General features: G+C 37.7%; 1 protein-coding gene and 1 pseudogene across 21 annotated transcripts in view; one reads left to right on the forward strand and one right to left on the reverse strand.

The window, feature by feature from the left end:
- Positions 1-14,043, forward strand: part of ATP6V0A1 (ATPase H+ transporting V0 subunit a1) — a 76,174-nt gene that overhangs the window by 16,462 nt on the left and 45,669 nt on the right. For all 21 annotated transcript variants that reach the window (XR_011646888.1, XR_011646889.1, XR_011646893.1 and 18 more), the window contains 3 exons: positions 5,268-5,346; positions 8,132-8,229; positions 8,799-8,927. Coding sequence is in view for 14 of the 21 variants with exons in the window: in XM_058284285.1 (XP_058140268.1) it covers positions 5,268-5,346; positions 8,132-8,229; positions 8,799-8,927 (306 nt within the window). In the remaining 7 variants the exon portion in view is untranslated. The remainder of the gene's footprint in view (positions 1-5,267; positions 5,347-8,131; positions 8,230-8,798; positions 8,928-14,043) is intronic.
- On the reverse strand, positions 6,288-7,148 carry LOC139437222 (mitochondrial nicotinamide adenine dinucleotide transporter SLC25A51-like; annotated as a pseudogene).

The following is a 14,043-nucleotide window of genomic DNA, read 5'->3' on the forward strand; positions in this document are numbered from 1 at the left end:
GCACAGCACTCCTTGCGCACAGCAGCACTGCGCATAGGCCAGCTTACCACACAGGTCAAGAGGCCCTGGGGATCGAACCCTGGACCCTTCATATGGTAGATGGATGCCCTATCAGTTGAGCCATGTCCACTTCTGATATTATCTTATATTTCATTCTTCACACACTTTATTATGCTTCAAAACAGTAAATCTTTAAAAAGTATTTTTTTAAAATCAGAGAACTTGATTTCTTATTGTTTATAGGACCAAGTTTTCTAGTACTTCCTGTTCCTTACATCCCTTCTCTATTCTATCATAGTACAGGTATATCTCAGAGATATTGCAAGTTCAATTCTAGACCACTGCAATAAAACAAATGTTGTAATAAAGCAAGTTGCACAAAATTTTTGGTTTCCTAGTGCATATAAAAGTTACATCTGAGAAAACAATGTACATACCTGAATTTAAAAATACTTTATGGCTAAAAAATGCCAGTCATCTTCTGAGTCTTCAGTGAGTCATAATCTTTTTGCTGGTGGAGGGTCTTGCTTCAGTGTTGATGGCTGCTGACTGATCAGGGTAGTGGTTGCTGAAGGATGGGGTGGCTGTGGCAATTTCTTAATATAAAATAACAGTGAAGTTTGCTGGATTGATTGATTCTTCCTTTCAAAAAATATTTCTCTGTAGCTTACAATGCTGTTTGATAGCATATTACCCACTGTAGAATTACTTTCAAAATCGGAGTCAATCCTCTCAAACCCTGCCCCTGTTTAATCAGTAAGTTTACTAGTGGCATTCTAAATCCTTTGTTATCATTTCAACAATGTTCACAGCATATTCACTAGGAGTAGATTCCATTGCAAGAAACCACTTTCTTTGCTCATTGCTAAGAAGCAACTCCTCATCCATTCAAGTTTTATCATGAGATTTTAGCAATTCAGTCATATCTTCAGGCTCCACTCCTAGTTCTAGTTCTCTTGCTGTTTCTACCACATCTGCACTTACTTCCTCCACTGAAGTCCTTTTTTTTTTTCTAGGAGGTCCTAGGGATTGAACACAGGACCTTGTATATGGGAAGCAGGTGCTCAAACCCCTGAGCTAAACTCCCTCCCTCCACTGAAGTCTTGAATCCCTCAAAGTCATCCATGAGGGTTGGAATCAATTTCTTTCAAACTGTTAATGTTGATATATTGCCCTCTTCCCATGAATCACAAATACTTTTCTTTCCAGAAGGTTTTCAATTTACTTTGCCCAGATCCACCAGGGGAATCACTATCTATGGCAGCTGTAACCTTATGAAATGCATTTTTTAAATAATAAGACTTGGAAGTCAAAATTACTCCTTGATCCATGGACTGCAGAATGGATACTGTGTTAGCAGGCATGAAAACAACATTAATCTCATTGTACATCTCCATCAGAGCTCTTGGGTGATAAGGTGCATTGTGAATGAGCAATAATATTTTGAAAGGGAATATTTTTTTCCGAGCAGTAGGTCTCAGCAGTAGGCTTAAAATATTCTGTAAACCATGTTGTAAACAGATGTGTTGTCACCCAGTTTTATTCCATTTATAGAGCACAGGCAGTGTAGAAATAGCGTATTTCTTAAGGGCCCTAGGATATTCAGAATGGTAAATAACATTGGTTTCAACTTCAAGTCACCAGCTGCTTTAGCACCTAACAAGAAAGTCATCCTATCCTTTGTAACTTTGAAGCCAGGCATTGACTTCTCCTCTCCAGCAATGAATGCCCTAGATGATATTTTCTTCCATTGTAAGTCTGTCTACATTGAAAATCTATTGTTTAGTGTAGCCACCTTCATGGCTAGATCTTCTGTATAACTTGCTTCAGCTTTCTACATCAGCACTGCTGCTTCCCCTTGTACTTTTATGTTACAGACATGGCTACTTTCCTTAAATTTCATGAACCAGCCTCTGCTAGCGTCAGACTTTTCTTCTGCAGCTTCCTTACCTCTCTCAGCCTTCACAGAATTGAAGAGAATTAGGGCCTTGCCCTGGATTAGGCTTTGGCTTAAGGGAAATCTTCTGTCCAGACCACTAAAACTTTCTCCATATCAGCAATAAGGCTGTTTTGCTTTCTTGTTATTCACGTATTCACTGGAGTAGCACTTTACTTTAATTTGGGAACTTTTCCTTTGCATTTACTACTTGACTAATTATTGCAAGAGACCTAGCTTTCAACCTGTCTCAACTTTCAATGTGCCTTCCTCATTAAGCTTAATCATCTCTAGCTTTGATTTAAAGTGAGAGACAAGCGACTCTTCCTTTCATTTGAACACTTAGAGGCCATTATAGGGCTATTAATTGGCCTAATTTCAATATTGTTGTGTCTCAGGGAATAGGGAGGGGGGAGAGACAGGGAACAGCCAGTCAGTCGAGCAGTCAGAAAGCACACATTAATCGATTAAGTTCATTGTCTTATATGGGTATGGTTCATGGTGCCTGAAAACAATTACAGAATCACTAGATCACTGATCGCAGATCACTATAACAGATATAATAATAATGAAAAAGTTTGATATATTGTAAGAATTACCAGAATGTAACATAGAGACATGAAATGAGCACACGCTATTGGAAAAATTGTATTAGTAGACTTGCTCAATGCAGAGTTGCCACAAACCTTCAATTTGTAAAAAATGCAATATCTGCTAAGGTATGCCTATAAATGTCTCCCTTTCTGTGAATTTACATGATTTCTTCATGTCTCTGAGTCTTCTGTTCTTTCATCTTAGCTTGATGAACTCCACCTTATCCCTCTTAGTCCCAGCTCAAGTATTACCTTTGTAAAATTTTTCTTATTTTTCCCCAGATAGAATTAGTTATTCTTCCTCCATGTATTCGTTCTTTATATACTTTTTAAAAAATGGAGGTAAAATCTATATTCAGTGAAATATACATATCTTAAAAGTACAGTTTGTTGATTTTGATATATTTATATACTTCTGTAACTACTACCCCAATCGAGATATGAGACATTTGCATCAGCCCAGAAAATTATCTTGTGCCCATTTCTGGTCAATCCCCACTCTCCATAAGTTACCTCTGTTTTGATTTCTAACATCATTTCTAATATTTCTACCATATTCTTGAACTTTGTGAAATGGAATCATATATTACAAACTCATATATGACTTGTTTCCCTCAACCCTGTGTTTTTGAGATTTTTCTATATTGTTGTCTCTATCAGTAGATCATCCTTTTTTACTGCTGAGTAGTAGTTTATTGTATGGATATACTACAGTGTCTTTATCCATTCTCCCATGGATTAACATTCGGATCATTCCTAGTTTGTGGCTATTCTGAATAAAGCTGCTATACAGAATTTTTTTTTTTAAGATTTATTTATTGCTCCTCCCCCGCTCCTGTGTCTGCTCTCTGTGTCCATTTGCTGTGTGTTTTTCTGTGTCTGCTTGTCTTCTCTTTAGGCGGCGCCAGGAACCGATCCTGGGACCTTCCTGAGTTGGAGAGAGGTGCTCAATCTCTTGCGCCACCTTAGCTCCCTGGTCTGCTGCATCCCTTATTGTCTCTCCTCTGTGGCTCTTTTTGTTATTTCATCATGCTGCACCAGTGTTCCTGTGCGGGCCAGCACTCCGCTCGGGTCAGCACTCCATATGGGCCAGCACTCCGCACGGGCCAGCTCACCATGCAGACCTGCTTGCCTTCATTAGGAGGCCCTGAGAATCGAACCCTAGACCTACCATATGGTAGATGGGAGCCCAGTTGCTTGAGCCATATCTGCTTCCCTGTACAGATTCTTGTACAAGTCTTTTTGTGGACATGTTTTTGTTTTTGTTACATAGTATTAGAATGCTCAGTTATGGGGTAGGTAGGCATATATTTAACTTCATAAGAAACTACCAACAATTTTTCATATCTTTAATTCAGCACTTACCACAACAGATTGTAGTTATTGGTTTCTGTCTTTTTCTTCTGTGGAACTGATAGCCCCTTGTATTAGTCAGCCAAAAGGCGCTGATGCAAAATACCAGAAATCTGTTGACTTTTATAAAAGGTATTTATATGGGGTAGAAGCTTACAGTTATCAGGCCATAAAGCATAAGTTACTTCCCTCACCAAAGTCTTTTGCCATGTGTTGGAACAAGATGGCTGCCGACGTCTGCAAGGGTTCAGGCTTTCTCTTCCTCTTAAGGCTCTGTGGTCCCAGCTTCTTCCAGGATCAGCTCTAGGCTGGGATAAGTCTCATTTCTCTCCAGGCTCAGCTGCTTTGCTGTCTCCACACGGCCAGCTGTAGACTATCAGGCTAACTGCTTGTCTCTCTTCCTGGTGCCTCTGCTGTGTCTAATGGAGTCTTCTCTCCTTCCTCACATATCTGCTTCTCTGTGTGTTTACTTTCTGGGACTCCAATCTCAAAACTCAAAACTCTCTCCTCTGCCATGTGGTTTTTTCTGGTGAGCAGGGACTCAAAATCCTACTGACCTGGCCCAATCAAAGCCTTAATCATAACTGAATCAAGTAAAAGTGAAACCTCTGAATCCAATACAATATAATATGCCCAGAGGAATAGACCAGTTTACAAACATAATCCAATATTTATTTTTGGAATTCATAAACAATACCAAACTGCTACACTCCTCAAGGATAGGACTTATATCTGTATTTGCCCCAGTGCTTAGTACATATTAAGTGCTCCATATAAATTGAGCAAATAACTTTATTTCTTTATTTGTATGATTTTTATGGAATTTATCACATGCTGTCTAACTGGTTGTGTTCATCTCTCTTCTCTGCTAGATTGCAGCCTCCTTAATGAATAGGAACTTGGTGGGGTTTTTTTTCTGTTCCTATTTCCCAGAATGTCTGTCTCACTGCTTTGAAAATTACTTGTGGTGTCTGAATGAATAAATCAGCCTGTTACAAAGAAGGTGAAGACCTTGAGACAGAAAGAAGAACAAGAAAAGTTTGCCTTTGCCTTTTCTCTCTTCTGCTTGGGAAGGAGAGAAGGAAAGCTAGGCAGAGCCCAAATTTTGGGTGGAGGGGGGCTCACTGAGACTTAGTTTAGGAAAAACACTGTGCTTTATCTAACTTGCCTCCATTTCCAATAATTTGTTACACCAATGAGGGGGTATCTTTTTTTTTAATTTGGTGTGACAGGCAGTTTACGTGGATTAATATGACAATTTTGATTAATGTTGCATCCTACATTGACACAAAATTAGGTTTTCACTTTGCAGGATGTGCTGTTTGCGAAATAGAATAAATCAATGCAGTATTTGAATATTTTTCTGGTATTGTGTTATTTTTCAGTTAAATCCAGATGTGAATGTTTTCCAGCGGAAATTTGTAAATGAAGTTAGACGATGTGAAGAAATGGATCGAAAACTTCGTATGTACAGTTTAGTTTGGTCTTGTGTAATGTTCCTGTCATTTGTCTTTGAGATACTAATCCTCTTAATAAAGGAAGAAAATGCTACAAGAGAAAAAGCAAGGGGGAAAAATCTTGCCATCTTGGTGTAAGATGAATTTTTTATATTCAATCTTGTATACAAAATTTTGTGGTGTTTGAACTAGGTAGTGCTTAATGGAGACATTGTGTGAGGTGACAAGGCTGTGAGCTGAAAACACTGTGGTTGGTTTTTCATGGGAAGGTTTTGTAGCAGAACTACGTTATAGAATTCTGAGAGATAGGACCCAGACTACCAATTTTAGATGTTAGCATAGCCACCTCTTATATTTGAGTTATTTATAAGGAAGGAAACAAACATGTATTGAGGTCTTATTGAGGCTAAGGCTTTCATATACCTTATTTCATTCATTCCTCACAACATTTCTTTAGGATAGGTGTTACTTTATTTAATGAAGAAGGATACCAAAAATCAGAGAGATTAAGGAATTTACCCAAACGGTTGTGATGGAATCGAATCAATATTTGAATGCAGGTTGTTCTGACTGGCTCCAAAACCCATGATCTTGCCATTATACTATGACAGCTATCATAGCTGGTAGGAGAATTTGGTCCTTACTTTTTTAAAAGTCAGTAGTTGTCACCTGAAACACTATTCTCTTCTGGTATTTTGGTGGGGTGAAAAACCTTATTCTGTGTTTTTGTTTTTAACCTAAATCTGACCTGATGGTTTTCAAATTTAATGAAATCCAATTTTTTCCCGCTATTGGAACCTTTTATTCTGGTGGTGGTGGTACTGAAGGAAACCAACTTGCCCATAATTTACTGTGCCCTAAGCCTATGACACCAAATGGTATGTGGCCGATTAGGAACCAGGTCGAAATGCATTCTTATTAGAAGGTCTATTCAGTTTATAAATGAACTTAACTAATGATTTCTTTCATACAACCTTTAACGTGCAACTCATAAGTCACTTCAATTATACCCCAAGATATGAGAGACTATGGTAATTCAGGTGGGCACCTCTGAAAAGGTTTGTCAGTTTCCTATCCTATTCTAGCCAGATTTTTTTTTAAAAGTTGGGGAAAGACTGAAATTCCCCCCCAATTTGAGACTGCATGTGAGTTTTAACAACATTATGTTGAAAAACAAGAATCCCAACATGCACTCAATAGTCCTCCACAGATAAAATGCTTGACCAAATGGTCACTGTGAATTATCACAGTAGGCAAATACTCCATAATGGGACCTTGAAGGCCAAAAAAAAAAAAAAAAAAAGACATTGCTTAATCTGTTATGGAAATGAAAAGGCACCAACCCTTGAGAATTCCAATTCTATGGGATTTAGTGCCTTGAAAGTCTGATAAGTGTGTCTAAATTTCTTATGGTCTTATAGTCTTGAAGCAATGTTTGAACTCTTTCAAATGGTTTGTCCCTGAATATAAATACTGTGATGCTACAAGTTGCAAACTCTGGAATGCTGTCATGATTATGGAGAAGGATGATTATTACAGACCAAATATAAGTGTCAGTCTGGTCGTCTTCTGCATTAACGGGGAAACGATTTTGGGATTCAAGTTTCAGAATCCATCCTTTTCAACTGAAGTATTGCATCCCAGGTTTTGATTCCAAAAGAGTTCTGAATAGGAAATATGATTGCTATATTGTTAAAAGCTGTAGGGCAGCCAATAGGTAATGCTTCATTTCACAAACATTTGTAATATGAGCTGATATACCTCATATTATGATTGGTGCCTCTTTTCATGAGCTTCTGAATCCATCATGTTGCTTAAGATCTTTCTTCCTAATGAAGGATTTTTTTTTTAACCTCTAATACCATCTGGGCCTGATGGTAGCTTTTTGATAACTTTCCCAATTTCATCTGTTGTTAACAGTCTGGGGAAACGGACTTGGCCCAGTGGTTAGGGCATCCGTCTACCACATGGGAAGTCCGCGGTTCAAACCCCGGACCTCCTTGACCTGTGTGGAGCTGACCCATTTGCAGTGCTAATGCGTGCAAGGAGTGCCGTGCCACGCAGGGGTGTCCCCCGTGTAGGGGAGCCCCACGCGCAAGGAGTGCACCCGTAAGGAGAGCCGCCCAGCGCAAAAGGAAGTGCAGCCTGCCCAGGAATGGCGCCGCCCACACTTCCTGTGCCCTGACGACAACAGAAACGGACAAAGAAACAGGACGCAGCAAATAGACACAGAGAACAGACAACCAGGGGAGGGGGGGGAATTAAATAAATAAATAAATAAATCTTTTTAAAAAAAACCAATCTGTTAGATTCTTTCTTCTGGAATCAGTTGTGGTAACTATCACCCCAGGTATACCAACCCATACCCAGTATAGCCCCCTGCCCTCAGGTCTGAGAGCAGGTGAGCCCTAATAAAATTCTTTTGATCTGGATTTGTCTCACTAGTGTAAGGAAATGCATTCTTCTTTTGCTCTGCTTTGCCAACAATATCTGTGACCAGAACTATCATACTTTGGAGTAGTAGTTGCATTTAAGGGTCAGTTTTAAGAACAGAAGAGGGAAAGAAGGCAGTTGTGGGATGACCTCTCTCTTTGGATAGTTATGCTTTGGACAGTGTGAGGTAGTAAAAGAGGAATACGAAAAAAGGGATTTACATGTTGTTTCTTTTATTTAAGTGTTTCTTTCTTAGGATGCAACGTTTTGTAGCCAACTTCTGGGTGTCATTATTTTTTTCCTCAAATACTTCCAGGCATGTGCAGTAAGACATGAATGTTTTGATTCTGTCATTTAAGGATTTGTTGAGAAAGAGATAAGAAAAGCTAACATCCCAATTATGGACACTGGCGAAAACCCAGAGGTACCCTTTCCCCGGGACATGATTGACTTAGAGGTAAACAATTTTCCTGAGAAAGCCAGATAAATTTCTTGCTACTTTTATGCAGAAATTGTTTTCTTGAGTGAATGGAGAATAGAATAATTCTGTCCAGGTTAGCCTTGTCTAGTGATTTTAAGTTTCTTGTAGGTGGGATTGAAGTGAATTCCATTTTTTATGATATCCAACAGTAACTTGAACCGAAGCATGTGCCACTACATAAATGTTTATTGGTTTATTGAAAACCTATTAGATTAACATCAATTTGTGTAGTAGTTTATTAATCTCATAGAATCTGAATGAATAGCCAGTGGGCCCCTCAATAATTATTTTATCCATTTAAAATTTCCCAAAAAAACTTACTGAGTGTTTAATAGAATGTATAGGCAAAGAAAGACGATTTTAAACAAAAAATTTTTTCATAAGGAAAATTGCTGTGATAAAATCACAGTATTTGGTAGGTAGATGTAAGATATTTTTGAACTGTCATGGCAGCAACAGTTCTGTGGGGTGAATTCTTAAAATCTTTCTGAGCAAGTATATATTGACCTCAGTTTGAATTAATAGTTTGATTTTTCCCCCTCTAGGCCAATTTTGAGAAGATTGAAAATGAATTAAAGGAAATCAACACAAACCAGGAAGCTCTGAAGAGAAACTTCCTGGAACTGACTGAATTAAAATTTATTCTTCGCAAAACTCAGCAGTTTTTCGATGAGGTCAGACTATTGTTTTTTTTGTATTTGAGCAGCTGATATTACACCCACACAAATGGGCCATATTTTAATTCCAATAATTATTTTTAATTTGCTAATTTGAAAACAATACCATTTTTGCACCCTATTTTAGTTGATGAAAGTTCCATTTTTCATGCAGTACACAGCCCACCATGGTTTTTGTATATTTTTACATTTTCTGCAATTTTTCATTTCAAGATGGGGAAAGGACTTTATAAGTGGTTGTAAACATACAGTTAGCTGAGATTTTTACTTCTATATTTTAAGGTAAGTATTTGCTTAAGGTTAAATTTGAAGAACCAAGGAAAGATTGGTTATACATGAAATTATAACCAAGTTTTAATCTCCAAAGTTTTTGTCATTAATTTTTTATTTTTATTTTATCCTCCATGTTTGCTTATCAACCTTTGAGCATGCTTTTAAGTACTTTGAACAACACATGCCACACCTTAATTTTATAGGAGTTTTTCTGTATATTGTGTGGAAATATCAGTAGGATGCTTCTTTGAAGCTCATGGATTCTTATATAACTCAACTGCATTACCTCAAAGGAAAAAGTGTTAAATTCCTGGGTTAAAAATGTAGATGACTAAATTGCCAGGTGACCCCATGGAGAAGATTTAGAGCAAGACTTTCAGAAGTCTTCTTTCTAATTAAACCTGGAAGGAGTCTTAACTTTCAGCCTGAATGTGGTTTTTGTGATGGCTTGAAATATAGGTAACTCTTTTTGACAGATGTCTTTGTCATCAGATTAGCAACATTAGATATTTCAGAAGGAAAGACCAAAAAAACCAAAAAAAACAGCAATGATATTTCAGAGATTGTTCCAGTCACTATTCCATGTGCTTTTCCATAAAGTTCCTTATTTCCTTTGCTCAACAAAAAACTTGGCAAAGCTTTTAAATACAAGGACCTATTTTAATTAGCATGTAATATATTCTCAGTTTATTTTAATTTCTGTCTTGTGGAGAGACCAATTCTCCAGAGTTCTCTAGCCTGGAGCAGGGGTTTTCCAGAAAACAGCACCTGCCTCACCTGGGAACGTGTTAGGAGTACATATTCCTTCACCCCAGATCAGCTGGGTCAAAAACTCTGGGGGTGAGACCTAGCAATCTGTTTTAACAAGTTGATTCTAAGACACCTTAAAGTTTAAGAAGCTTGGGCTAGAGAAAGTCTGCTGAAGATGTGACACGTTCCTCAGTAACTAAAAATTTGGTTCAGAGAGGCCAAGTTAATTAAAAAGATATACTGGGACAAGGAAAAGGGGGAAAGCTGGGGTGAATTTAATTGCCTGGTCCTCCCAAGAATCAGAATCTGCTTATATTTGTATGAATATTCAGTTTGCTTACTGAGTTGAGAATTTTAAGACTGATGGTAAATTCTTTCACCAGTCCTCAATATTATTGCATTAGAGGGTGTGAACTATTTATTTCCAGGTGTTCAAGGTTTTTTGCAACAGGCACTACCACTTAGGTTTAATGAACAAATAATTTGAAACTCCAGAATGTTCATTGCCTAAATAACATTGCATTTATTTTCATTAATTCATTGAGCCTTTCATGAGTACCTACTCTTCCAGACACATGAGTTGAGTGAGACATGTCCCTGCATTCAAGGAATGTGTCACTTAGTCATATCAAGAAACATACTGAGGACACAGTGCCTTTATGTGCTCACAGATGTGTCCAAGCTGCCGCCTACAGATCCAATATAAACTTGGCCTCAAGACCAAAGCCCAGCTACTTTTAGCATCATTTGGGGCTTAATTTCTTTACCTCTTCTTACTCTTTTCCCTTGGTATAGCCTTTAGTTTGGTGCTGGAAAATATTGCTGAGATATGTGAAAATGTCTAAGGATTGGAATGAGCTTTCTAGTCTCATTCATTCTGGGAGAAATTCTAGATAAAGATTGACAATGGGCTACCTTAAAGGAAATAATTACTTAAATTATTAATTTTTATAAATAAAAAAGTTAAAATAAGAATTTGAAAGAGGACACAGAATTTAAAAATTGCTAAATTGTTTTGTAATCTCTGGAGAGCCTCTCTGCTGCTTTCCCTGTCAATCCCTCTTTGGTTCCTAGCACCTTCAAAACAGTGTAGGAAGTCCTCCAACAAGAACAACTACTTTTATTTCCAAGTGTGCAGTCAGTGCCTTGCCTGCTCTCCCCACTAGTTCGTAGTTTCAGCCAATCTCATTAAACAGACTTTGCCCTGCTGCTGCTCAACAGCAGTGGCAGATGTCATTGCCGTGGCAGAAGATAAGGCCTCACCCAGTGAATGTCTGTGCATGTGGAATATACATTTAAATGATGCAAAAGGTGGGAAACTTGGGACCCTCACATCTCAAAGTTAGGGTTCCATGAGGTTTTCTTCCATGCCTGAAATTGTAATGTTTGCAAATGACCTAAAACAGTATCAATTTTAAATCCCTGTGCTTTTAAATATATATATAAATACATGTAAAATTTGGTGACTACAATCAGTAATCACAATAATGGGTTAGCAGAATGTGGCTAAATAAAAAAATTATACTATTCATCTTTTGGCAGAAGGTTACGCTTGGCAGGATGTATAGAAGGGGAGAAGTAAACAGATTGAATATTTTTGTAATTTAAGATGATTATAAATTCAACTTAGCCATTTCTTATCCAGAGCATTTAGAATAACTTGTTAATGATTATCCTTTTCTCAGTCTTCTTGCTTATGAAGAACTATAAGAGCTGGAGAGATTTCTCTGCATCTTTAACCATAAGCACCATAACATATGAGAACGTAAAGAAGACTGGAAAAGTAATGGTTAATGGCATGCAGATCCCTGCCTTCCTTCTAAGTTTTCCATCCATCTGCTTTCTTTTTTTTTTTTTCTTTCTTTCTCTTTTCCATCTCTCATCTCCTGTGGGGCTTTGGTGAACATGGGGCTTGGGTGAATATGGAGCTTGGGTGAATACTTTGAGTGATGAAATGTAATTTCTTTCTCAATATAGGTGGAAATAAAAGTGTTTGCTCTTGGTAATTGACCTAGCTTGAACTGGATGTGTTGCTTACCCTTAAGTGCTGTAGAATCAAAACTGCTGAAGTTCTGCTACTTCCTTTTTCAAGGCTTGGTTTTCCGTATTGTGGTTAAGGAAAGGGATAAACTAAAGGGCATAGCAAATAATTTAAAGGAATATTGGCAGTTTTGTTGTTAGAGAACCCAGATATTCCAAGATTAGCATTTAGGTACTCTAGTTTGCTACATGGTTTAGATGCTGCTTTAAAGTCCTAGGTGATTCTGGTAATCCTAATTTCCCATCAGGCACAATTGTTTTACTTAAAATTTTTTAGCTTTCTACTTTAAGACTTAGGATACTTAAGTACATAGTAATGAAATTAGTAATTAGAATATTGTTGCATTTTCTATTTATTTTTAATTCTGCTGATTTTTAAAAATTCACAGTCTTAGGTACAGTCTTTGCATCAGTCTACTTTCTAAGCACTATTTTCTGTCCCAAGAGGTGTCCCCTTTAGATTACATTTGTTTGCATTGAGTCTGATCTTTAGATTTTACTTTAATCAGGTCTTCTGAATGACACTGGGAAGTAGGAGGGTGTCATGTGAGGACTGATCATTTTCACTGGTTTTTGCAAAGGGATATGCAAGAACAAGTTGAAATGTTGTAGCCTTCTGGATCCTCAAAACAATTGTGTGGGGGGGTGTAATCAGCTGATTTGATTTTAAGTAGAAACAAGAAGAACCACCTTAAACCTCCTTTGGGCAGCAGGTAGTAAAGCTATGCCCCCATTATCTTATCAAAGTAAACTTTTCTAAGTCTCAGGACAATGTTCCCTGCCCTTCAGGTACCTATGCCTCCTTTTTTTATTTTTATTTTTTAATAAATCAAAGTTGATCCTGCTTCTGTACTTTACTTCCCAAAACAATTGCTTTCACTTTTTTTTAGACCTTCAAACATATCATCTGTTTATGCTGTTTCCCCCCCTCTTTTTGATTGTTATATTTATGGCCATATGATTTTTTTCCCCCCAAGTACTGGGGGCCAGGGATTTGAACCCAGAGCCTTGTATGTGGGAAGCCAGCACTCAACCACTGAGTTACACCAGCTCCCCTGAGTTGGTTTTTTCATTTATTTGTTTTATTGTTGTTGTTGTTGTTGTTTTTAGGAGGTACTGGGGAATGAACCCAGAACCTCATATGTGGGAAGCAGGTGCTCAACCACTTGAGCTATACCCGCTCCCCATATGGCTAAATGATTTTATTAAGCAAGGTTCCCATGTGGCATTTTTTATTAGTGTTTTGACAGGAGTGGAATAAAATTGAATTTGGAATGAAAATGATAGAGAAAAATTTACCTGACTTGTTTTGTTTTGCTTTTGAAAAAGGAAGATTATTCTGGCTTATTTCTAGTCTTTGGTCAAATGAATAATGTGTGGATATTAAAGTTGGGTAGCTCGGGCAGTGGAAAAGTCAGTCAGACTTTTTTTTTTAAGTGCAACTTTTTTCTGATGGGGGTTAAAGGGTGGTTGGATGAATTGGATAGAGAGAGGTTAGGAAGTATAGGCCTACATCTGGGAAGGTCCCTCTCCTCCATTTCATTGTATAAATTGTCATGGTGGAAATCATTTGCGATCTAACCAATCAGCCCAAAAGCTCTCTTTTGGCTTATCTGCTGCTTTTTCTTCACTTTATTTGATTTAGATTGTTGGCTTGAGCTGTAGTCTCAAGAATCCTTAAACTGTAAAATCTAATGAACTTTTTAATATTTCTAAATTCCTATTCAGAAAATAGGACATTCAGATATGATTTTACTTGTTCTTCCCTTTATGGATACAGAGGAGGTTCAGATCGGTCCAGCTATAGTGTTTCTTACCCCTTTGGGAAAAGAAATACTCTTTAAATCCCATGACTTGGAGTATTTTATGTACAGTAGCATGCTGAAAGTTCTCGTGTTCTGGACTTTCAAGGGCATGAAAACTTAGATGCCTGGAGGTGCCCCTTCCAGATCAGACTGCTCAGGACAGTGACAGTGCCTTCTTTCTAAAAAAGGAGTCTCCATCTTTCACATTCCCACACATGAAAATTCTAGTTTGTACCTGCTTGAAA

The sequence above is a fragment of the Dasypus novemcinctus genome, chromosome 21, assembly GCF_030445035.2.
Source record: "Dasypus novemcinctus isolate mDasNov1 chromosome 21, mDasNov1.1.hap2, whole genome shotgun sequence".
NCBI lineage: Eukaryota > Metazoa > Chordata > Mammalia > Cingulata > Dasypodidae > Dasypus > Dasypus novemcinctus.